Source organism: Zingiber officinale, chromosome 2A (genome assembly GCF_018446385.1).
Source record: "Zingiber officinale cultivar Zhangliang chromosome 2A, Zo_v1.1, whole genome shotgun sequence".
In the NCBI taxonomy this organism is placed as follows: domain Eukaryota; kingdom Viridiplantae; phylum Streptophyta; class Magnoliopsida; order Zingiberales; family Zingiberaceae; genus Zingiber; species Zingiber officinale.
Genome location: NC_055988.1, coordinates 174,286,079 through 174,295,943, shown reverse-complemented (window position 1 = coordinate 174,295,943; position 9,865 = coordinate 174,286,079). Strand labels below are relative to the sequence as shown.

Here is a 9,865-nt window from a genome sequence, read left to right as displayed (position 1 = left end):
CGCAAATAAAGGTTATTTGCAACTAACATATCAAAGACGTGAGGTCATTGCAAATCTAATAATATCTGTGACAGACAAATATAATCTTCCTCCCGCAGTAAAAATTCATTTTACAATTAACCAGAATTTTAGATTTATTTTATTTTTTTACACAATTATTAGATAAATATATACACAACCTATACACAATTATTAGATAAATATATACACAACCTATACACAATTAACCAAAATTTTAGATTCATTTTGCAATTAATCCTCCTCCCGCCGTATTTTTTTTTTTGTAATTCAACAACCTATATATACATAATTATTAGATAAATATATTTTAGCCATTCAGAACTTTCACCAAATACAAATTATAATTAAAATCCAAAACCCAACAATACATGGCATATCCGGCTCATATACACTATTGGCTAATAAGTAGTCCAAATTCACTAACCTAGCTAATACCATAGAAGATCATCTCAAATAAATCCCAAGTCAACGTGAAGAGTCGTTTGGCTTATGGACGCTCGATGCATCATCAACCTATTTATAAAAGGTAGTTTAATAACAAAGTAATTATAAGAAAGAACTTAAAATTGTTTAAGTCACCTAAAATCTAATACCTGTGTACTTGCATTTCCTTCTGCTCTCACAGATGATCTATTCGGATCATTATTTGCTCCAGCAACAATGGTTTGAAAGAAATTCTCTAAGGCAACAGCAACTTCATCTCGTGCTTCAGCCCGTGCCTTTTCAAGCACGTACTCCCCTACTTTATCAATTATCATTTGCATCAATCCTTCTGGGATTGACTCCAAAGAAATAGGAGTTGCATTAGATGAACTCGGAGCTAAATGAGATGAACCGGGAGCTGCATTTGGTGCTGAAATTGTACCCAAACAGCGCATACGAGGCCGCCCCTCTCCACCAACAAGGCTACCCAACAGCTTCTCCTTGAATGTGGTTGTGACGTCTGACTCAGGAACTCGAGAAATGGCATCTCTTATAGCGTCCTACACCATTCAAGAAATTAGATTATAAAAGAACCATTTTTTATTTATAACTCTAAAAACTAGCAAGTTTTTATACTTACAACCATTGTCTTCGTATCCGCATCAAGACTTTTACCCGCTTTCGGCATGCGAGTCATAAGGAAAACATCGAGGCGAGAAGTGTCCATGCTAGTAGCCCGCATCTATAATATAAAAAGTTACCAACTCATTGCCACCGAAAATTTGACAATATCATCATATTGAAGGAATCAAATTATACAGAATTTACCTTTTCAATGATCTCATCAAAACATATTCTTCCAGTCCGATGTGGATACCTCAACAAAGCCCTATTTTTCTTGTTTCGTTCAGAAATTTCCTTCCAAAAGATGTTACAAAGCATTAGACGCATAAAATATTAGTATAGTCATACGAAATGTTGATAAATAAAGAGTAAGAACCATGATGTTTTGGTCCTTCCAATAAGCAACTAGGGTCTTCCATTGATCATTTGAAACACGACTATCTGGACTATCCATAGGTACATTATCAGTGGCCACAAAAGGAGCAAAATACTTTGTCTTCAAACGACTCTTGAAGTCCTTCCACTTCACTGCCACATCCATTAATACTCTTACTTTTGCCTCCGGATGCAAAGTAGTATTGTCCTAAAATAATAATATTTCATGAATATTTAAAATAATAGATTATTATAATAGTCTATCAATAACCATTTAAACAAAATTATCTTAACTTGAACTTCCTCCCAAATATCATCAGTCAAGGATGGTGGTATATCTGAGAATGATGGATATGTGAGGGGGAGCTTGGAACCATTTCTTGCCAACACACCAAGAGTGGACTGCAATTTCATCTTGTCCAAACCAACAATCTTGCCATTGTTACCAAGGTGAACCTCCAATTTCCTTGATGTACCCCACCGTAAACAAGGGCGAGCACCACCACGGCCTCTCCTAGAGCCTTCAGATGTAGAACCTATACTAGGTACTACATAAATTTTAATTCCATTAGTAGTAGCATACAAATTAAATCATAGAAGAAGAGTTGAGAAAAATATAGATAGACAAATGTATGGCTGCCTTAACTAAATAACTAAATATATGGCAGATCATAACCTGAAATTGTAGCATCATTAGTAGCAGTAGATCCTTCTTGCTGCTGGTGCTCTAGTTGACATGCTTGCAGTTGTAATTGAGGTGCTTCCTGTTGTGGTTGCGGTCGTGGAGGTGGTGGCGGCTGTGGTTGTGGTGGTGGTGGTGGCTGTGGCTGAACCTCTAGCTGTGTTTGAGGCTGTGTTTGCCTTCCTTCTTCATGTAGTGATTGTTGCCCGGGCATCGAACTTTGTCCAAGATTCCTTGATGATCTGGTAACCCTCTTCTCAATAATGTCAACCATCGTAGTGCCACGAAACTTTCTTTTTCCTCCCATGCTCCCTGTCCAATATTGGAACGAAATAACATAAGCAATTACAATTGAAGATGCAGTGATTAAATATAATGAGGAAAATAATCAGAGAAAAAAAAACAACAGACAAAGATGGTAAGTTTTGGAAACATGCTATTCCATCCGATACATATAGGTACACATTACATGCGTAACCAAATTTGCAAGGAAAGAGACTTACATTCATATAATTATGATAAGCACATATATATCAAGCATCTTCATTTTCATTCATTTGTCTTTCAGTTTCATTCAAGTTCAACATTGTGTCAACAGCAATAGCCTCCACCCCTTGTCTCACCCAAGTGGCATCTTGCTCACGAGCAATTGGGCGATCATCAAGGGGTTGTGGAAAATAACCATCAGTATCATGGAATCTTGAGTAAATGTCAAAATTATCTCTAAGTGACATTCTCATTACAACATTCCAATTTGAATCAATCGGATCAGCCACATACCAACATTGTTCTGCTTGGCTAGATAAAATGAATGGTTCATCCCTAATATTATTACCACCATACATCAAGCGGCTAAAGTTCACCAGTGTGAACTTGAATTCATCTTCCATTTTTCCTCTCTCATTATCAATCCAATCACACTTGAATAGAGTGTACTGAAGATCATTCGTATATCTAACTTTAATGATATGTGTTAGAACCCCATAATATATAACTTGTCCCTCATGTGGAGTTCTATCTCTTGCACTAGCAAAGCTTAAAGTGCTAGCTCTAAGCATAACTCCACTATTTTGAGTTGCCTTAGACTCTTCATAGCTCTTTGTTCGAAATCTGAAACCATTCACAATGCAAACATTGAAGCTACGAGCCCACTTGTCAGGACCACACGCCAACTTTTTAACCACATCAGAGATTTGTGTAGTGGAATTACGTTGCAAATCACGTATCTGAAAGTTTATAGCAAATGTTAGTTTTTCAATTAGTAACCATTACTATATAGAGTGACAACATCCATGCAAGTTTAGTATAGCTTACATGGTTCTTAAACCACTCGTGGAATGTTTCATTGTGAATCCGTTGGATATGGTTCCTTCCCGCACGTGGATATTGCCCCGCAAGTAATGACATGTGCATTCTGTCCAATTCATTTCATAGTTAGTCCTATGAGTAGTTGTTTAATAGTAGTAGTAGTATTCGTAGTAGTAATAGTATACTTACTCTTGATAAGGACCTATTTGATCCGTGTTAACAAGCACATATCGATGTGCTTGAACCCATGTGACTTCATCTAGACATATTTGCTTGCCCTTTCCTATAAGCCGACCCATCTCGATATCTCCACTAAAATTCCGTGGAGGTCTATTTGACCTTGTTGTTACGTTATTGAGATACCTTGAGCAAAAGTTTAAACATTCTTCTAACAAGTATCCTTTAGAAATTGAACCCTCTGGATGAGCTCTATTTCTCACATATTTCTTCAATGTGAGTAGATATCTACAAATTATGAAAGTTAGACATATTTTTAGTATAAAATAATAGGTTAAAAAAAAGAAGAAATGTGACAACATATATAAGATTATTTGACGGCTAAATAAAAATACCTTTCAATTGGATACATCCACCTAAAATGCACAGCTCCACATATTAAAGCCTCTTCAACCAAATGAATGGGTAAATGTTCCATTATATCGAAGAAAGATGGAGGAAAAATCCTCTCAAGATTGCAAAGCGTAAGTGCAATGCGTTCTTGAATGTCTTCCAATTGAGCTCTTGTGTTCACTTTCGAACATAATTGCCTAAAAAAATTGGATAATTCAATCACTACTTGTACAATATTTTTGGGCAATACTCGTCGTATAGCAATTGGGAGTAGTTGTTGCATAAATATGTGACAGTCATGACTTTTGAGACCCCATATACTCCGATCATTCAAATTTACACGCCTTGATATATTAGATGCATATCCGTCAGGAACCTTCAAATTTTTTAGGACCTTACAAAATATCTCTTTATCTTTTCTACTCATTGCAAAAGAACCAGGTTGCAAAATAATCTTAGTGGAACCACTTGATTCTTGGGGGTGTAATGGACCCCTAACTCCCATATCTTTGAGATCGCGTCGAGCATTCAAATTATCCTTTGTTTTGCCAGGAGTACTCATGCATGTAAAAAGCAAGTTATCAAAATTATTTCTCTCAGTGTGCATCACATCAATATTGTGTCGGCCTAAATTGTGCTGCCAATATTCTAACTCAAAAAATATGCTCTTCTTTTTCCAATTGTGTTCCTTTGGAATCCTTGAGCTTTGTCTCTCATAATCATCCCTTCTTCTTTTCTTCAAATCCTCTTTTTTGTACTCAGTCAAGATGTCATATGAATCTAACTGCCTTAAAGAATCAACTCCAGATAATGTTGAAGGCTTAGAATCCAATTCTATTTTTCCATTGAACGACACTTTATCTCGACGTAATCTATGGCCAATAGGCAAGAAACGTCGATGATATGCATAAGAAAATTTTCTGCCATGCTTCAACCATGTTGACTTAGTTGCATAGCACAACATGGACAAGCAAACTCTCCCTTAGTGCTCCAACCAGATAGCATTGCATAGGCAGGAAAATCACTAATGGTCCATAAAAGTGTCGCACGCAATTCAAACATTTCATTGGTGGATGCATCATAAGTTGGTACACCCGTGGACCATAGTTCCTTCAAATCATCAATTAATGGTTGCATGTAAACATCTATCTTGTTTCCTGGACTTTTGGGCCCATCAACTAGGATAGATAGAATGAAGGAAGATTGAGTCATGCACAGCCATGGCGGTAAGTTATATACGACAATCACAACAGGCCACGTGCTATGAGCGATGTTCATCGTTCTGAAAGGGTTGAACCCATCTGATGCAAGTCCAAGTCTAACATTGCGACTATCACTTGCAAATTCAGGCCATTTAACATCAAACTGTTTCCATGCAAGGGAGTCAGCAGGATGCCTAAAAACTCCGTCATCCACCCGTTCTTTCGCATGCCATTTCATTTCAGAAGCTGTCTTTGAAGACATGAATAGTTTTTTTAGCCGCGGTTTTAGTGGAAAGTATCGCATTTGCTACGCGGCTATTTTATTCCCCCCTTCTTTATATCTAGTCGCCCCACAAATCTCACAACTAGTAAGACCTTTGTCATTTCCTCTAAACAACATACAATTATTAGGGCAAGCATCAATTGTTTCACAAGTGAAACCCAAATCATCATTCAGCTTTTGGGCTTCATAGAATGAGGTGGGAATTTTTGCCTCTGGGAATACCTCTTTCAAAAGTTGAAGAAGCATGTCAATGGAAGTATCAGTCCACCCGTTCGTTACCTTCAAAAGTAACAAACGAACAATAAATGATAATTTTGTGAACTTAACACATCCAGGATACAGTTCAGACTCTGCATCTTTCAATAATTCAAAAAATCTTTTAGTTGCATCATCAACATTCTGTTCAATATTCTCAGGTGATGATTGAGAATCATTGTCTATATTTCTATGGACGTTAGGAATTCCCATTGCTTCATGAAGCATTCCAACCATATCATCCCTAACATTTTCATTCCCACTATGTGAAGTATCCCCTCTTCGCTGACATACATAAGGTTCTCCATGGTATGTCCAATTCTTATACCCTTTAAGAAAACCATTAAAAAAACAATGCTCTGAAACCTCACTTCTGTTTTTAAAATATCGATTATCACACACGTTACAAGGGCACACAATTTGTGAATCAGAAGACTTGTCCCTAAATGCAAATTCCAAGAAGCTATTAACTCCAGAGACATACTCAGCTGATTTTGAATCACATAAATCTATCCAACTCTTATCCATCAAATCAACCTAAGATAAAACACATATATACATGTATAAAATGGATATATATCAAAATAAACATAATGTTAAGCTCCAAAAACAGCAAGCCCAATAGAAATTAACAAGAAAAATAAAAATTTCAACAATTTCCAACTTGTTAACGCACCTTTCAAATTTAATATTTTAAGCCATAAATTTAAGGATTGAATAACTACATTATGCAAGAAGAGCTCACACTCTCACCTCCACAAATCAAATACAATTTAGTGCATCCAAACCTCAAAATTTTTGTGTAATGCTCAAAAAAACAAAGCCTAATCATGCTCTAGAGAATTCAACATTTCAAGCACAATTTAAGCTTAAGTTTCAACAACAAACAAGACTAACATTCAACTTACATCTACACATGTAAGCCTAAAAAAAATTCATGCTCGCAACAAACAAGACTAACATTTACCAAGAATCAACAAAATCTAGCTTGAACTTTTCAAATCCAAACTAGCCAACAAAGGAGAAAGAAAGGGAAAATTACCTTGTAAAAAGGGTGAGAGTGTCCTTCCCAAGCCCTTTTCTTCCTCCGGCCAAGATTTTCGCGATTAAAAGCTCTTAAAGCTGCCACAACAAGAAGTGAAGATAGAGGAGAAGAATCAGCTGGAAGATAAAAAGAAAATTGAAAGGAAAAAATGCTTAGTTGGATGGTGCAAACTCAAATATTTGCAGCTCAAATACTAGACATTTTAGGTGCAATTTAATTCATCCAAAATCTAAATATCAAGGGAAAAATAGCTCATGTAATGCAGCAATTAAAACTCCAACATTTCACTAAGTTTTCAGCCTCCCAATAATCCAAGTAATAATTAAGCCTCACGTTATCATAAACAAGCAGTCTACTGAATCCAATATTTAGCCATCAATTTCAGTCCCAAAATATCATTAATATGCACCAAAATCAACTAAATGCTGCTTATAAACAACCATGTGATTTCCAGATTTTCTAAAAAAAAAAAAGGTAGCTTAATTCAGCCCATGATTTAAATGTATCAACAAATTCCACCTAGACAAGGATAAAGCTCCTACATATATCATGCAATACAAGCCATTAAACATCAAGTGTCAAAAAATGGAAGAAAATGAAAACAAAAAATAGATAAAGAACAATAAGAATTGAAAGAGGGGTAATTTGACCTTTCTAGATACTGTAGTCAGCAAAGTTGCAGTGGGAATGGGAGGCGTACTGTGAGGGGAGGGCTGAGGGAGAAAGAAAGAAAGTGAGGGGGGCAAAGAAAAAAAGTAAATAGATGCAGCAAGGGGAGAGGGGATGATTGTGAAAGAGGCATTAGGAGAGTAGGTCACCAGTCACATGAACACCATAAGCCACAAGACAATCGTACGCCGCCACTGCTTCACCATATGCCGCAACTACCACCGCCGTAAGCCACACTTTCAATCAACGAAACAAGAGCTACAACTCTAGTACATCCTTTCTATTTCAGCCATTGCTCCACCGGATAGGAAAAGCGTTTGGGGAGGGCGAGTTCGGGAGGAAAGGGGTTTGGGGAAGGCGACAATGGAGGGAAAGAGGCTTGGGGAGGGTGAGTTCGGGAGGAAAGGGCTTTGGGGAAGGCGACAATGGAGGGAAAGGGGACTGGGGAGGGCGAGTTCAGGAGATTAGGGCTTGCGATGGCTATGTTTTTTGGCGAGAGGGAGAAACGGAGAGGGAGGCTCCGAGGGAAAATTTGGCGAGAGGGAGAAAAGAAGGCGGCTTAGGGTTTATATCACAGTTTATCATTTGCGTCCCATTAATATCAGTCATATAAAAAGAATTTACTCATCGCAAATATATAACTAAATACAACGGTCAATTAAGCGTCGTAACTAATCTTATTTTCGGTCGCATATAGTAGTGATATATGTGATGGTCAGATATGCATAGTAAATGCTCAAAATATCCATCGCAAAAGATCTTATTATATGCGTCACTGTATTTTTAGTCGTAAATAAAGATTCCAGACGCAAAAAAATTATGCTACCACTTTTTTGCGATGGATAATTTTATCAACGTAAATATTAAGCTTTTACGATGACAAACTGGCCATCGCAATTTTGCTTGACGCAAAAGCCACATTTTCTAGTAGTGAAAGTACAAAAAAAGACCTCGGATGAACAGTGCCGAGGCGCCTCCATGGAGCTTGGAGGCGCCTCGGGTGCGAGTCAGGAAAAGGCCAGCGCAGCAGACTGGAGGCGCCTTGAATGGAGTTGAAGGCGCCTTGGACCGGAGGTTGAAGGCACCCTGGATAGGCTAAAGGCGCCTTGAACCAGATAGAGTTCGACCAGGTCCGTGCTGATCCACGCGGGTGACTCGGCTCGTTCAAGGCGCCTTGGTGAACAGTATAAGGCGCCTTGAACCCCCTTTATAAGGGGTCTCGACCAGCAGCTTCAAAACACAACTTTCAAGTGATCTCACTGCTACAAGCTGCTCACGAGACGATTCCGAAGTGTTGTTGCGAGACATCGACGACCCGGAGCCCTGAATCTTCAGATTACGATATTGTCGTCAGTATAACTGTATTCTTTTCAATACTTAACTGTAATACTTGTACTCTTGTCGAGCTTATAGTTGTTGCCCACGGAAAGCGATCAAGGATCGCGGGCCTTCGAATAGGAGTCGTCACAGGCTCCGAACGAAGTAAAAATCCCTTGTCTCTCTGTGTCATTTTATTCCGCTGCAGTAACTCTTACGTTTTACGATTCCGATAATTGAACGATTATAGCCACGAGCGCTATTCACCCCCCCTCTAGCGCGTCTCGATCCAACAATTGGTATCAGAGCGGGATCGTTTTGAATTGGTGCAACCACCTTTCAAAACAAATTTTTCGCAGTTTTTTCCGTTTTCGGAGTCGAATTAGAATTTAGCCTTATAGCTATATTCTAATTTTTTTCCCTCGAATCGACTTTTGCTCGAAGTAGGTGCAACACCACTCGAGTTCGTATTTTTATTATTCTTTATTCCAGCACTACTAATCCAAGACTTAGTCTTGGAACATATTCTGTTGTTTTCTTTTGTTACATAATGGCCCAACAAGAGGGTTTCAGCACTGTACGTCCCCCGCTATTCTCCGGAGAGGATTTTGGCTACTGGAAGGGAAGAATGGAAACGTATCTAAAGATATAATTCGAAACATGGATGATCATAAAGACGGGACTGAAACTGCCAATCGATGACGACGGCAAAACTACACCCTGCGAGAAGTGGGATGCTTCTTTAATAAAAAAGGTGGAAGCCGACGCCAAAGCTACCTGCATCCTCCAGTGTGGTCTTACCAAGGAAGAACTCAACAGAGTTGGCCCGTTCTCCTCTGCAAAGGAGTTATGGGAAAAGCTAATCGAACTCCACGAAGGCACTGACGACACCAAGGTAAGTAAAAGAGATCTTTTACTTAATAAATTATATAATCTAAAAATGCAGGAAGGCGAAACGGCGAGTTCTCTTCACGCGAGAATACAAGACATCCTTAACTCTCTTCACGGAATTGGCCAGAAGATAGAAAATCGGGACGTAATAAGGTATGCCCTAAACTCATTTCCAAGGAATACATTGTGGGCATCAATGG

General features: G+C 38.3%; 2 protein-coding genes across 3 annotated transcripts; both read right to left on the bottom strand.

The window, feature by feature from the left end:
- Positions 1-384: 384 nt before the first annotated feature.
- LOC122043383 lies at positions 385-6,867 on the bottom strand. Of its 2 annotated transcripts, none has more exons than XM_042603966.1 (8): positions 6,786-6,867; positions 2,120-2,437; positions 1,738-1,991; positions 1,445-1,651; positions 1,273-1,362; positions 1,085-1,186; positions 615-1,004; positions 385-534 (listed from the first exon to the last, which is right to left on the bottom strand). In XM_042603966.1, the coding sequence occupies exons 2-8, from the start codon at positions 2,430-2,432 to the stop codon at positions 487-489; spliced, it is 1,404 nt and encodes a 467-aa protein (XP_042459900.1). In that variant the 5' UTR covers positions 2,433-2,437; positions 6,786-6,867; the 3' UTR covers positions 385-486. The 2 variants fall into 2 exon arrangements, with proteins under 2 accessions (XP_042459900.1, XP_042459901.1); XM_042603967.1 differs by having other exon boundaries at positions 1,088-1,186.
- Positions 2,659-8,349, bottom strand: LOC122044289. The gene is made up of 9 exons (XM_042604800.1): positions 8,343-8,349; positions 7,607-7,693; positions 6,786-6,904; positions 6,151-6,280; positions 5,608-6,072; positions 4,980-5,451; positions 4,006-4,875; positions 3,440-3,539; positions 2,659-3,351 (listed from the first exon to the last, which is right to left on the bottom strand). Exons 1-9 carry the CDS (start codon positions 8,347-8,349, stop codon positions 2,659-2,661), a joined length of 2,943 nt encoding a protein of 980 aa, XP_042460734.1.
- Between the last annotated feature and the right edge of the window lie 1,516 nt (positions 8,350-9,865).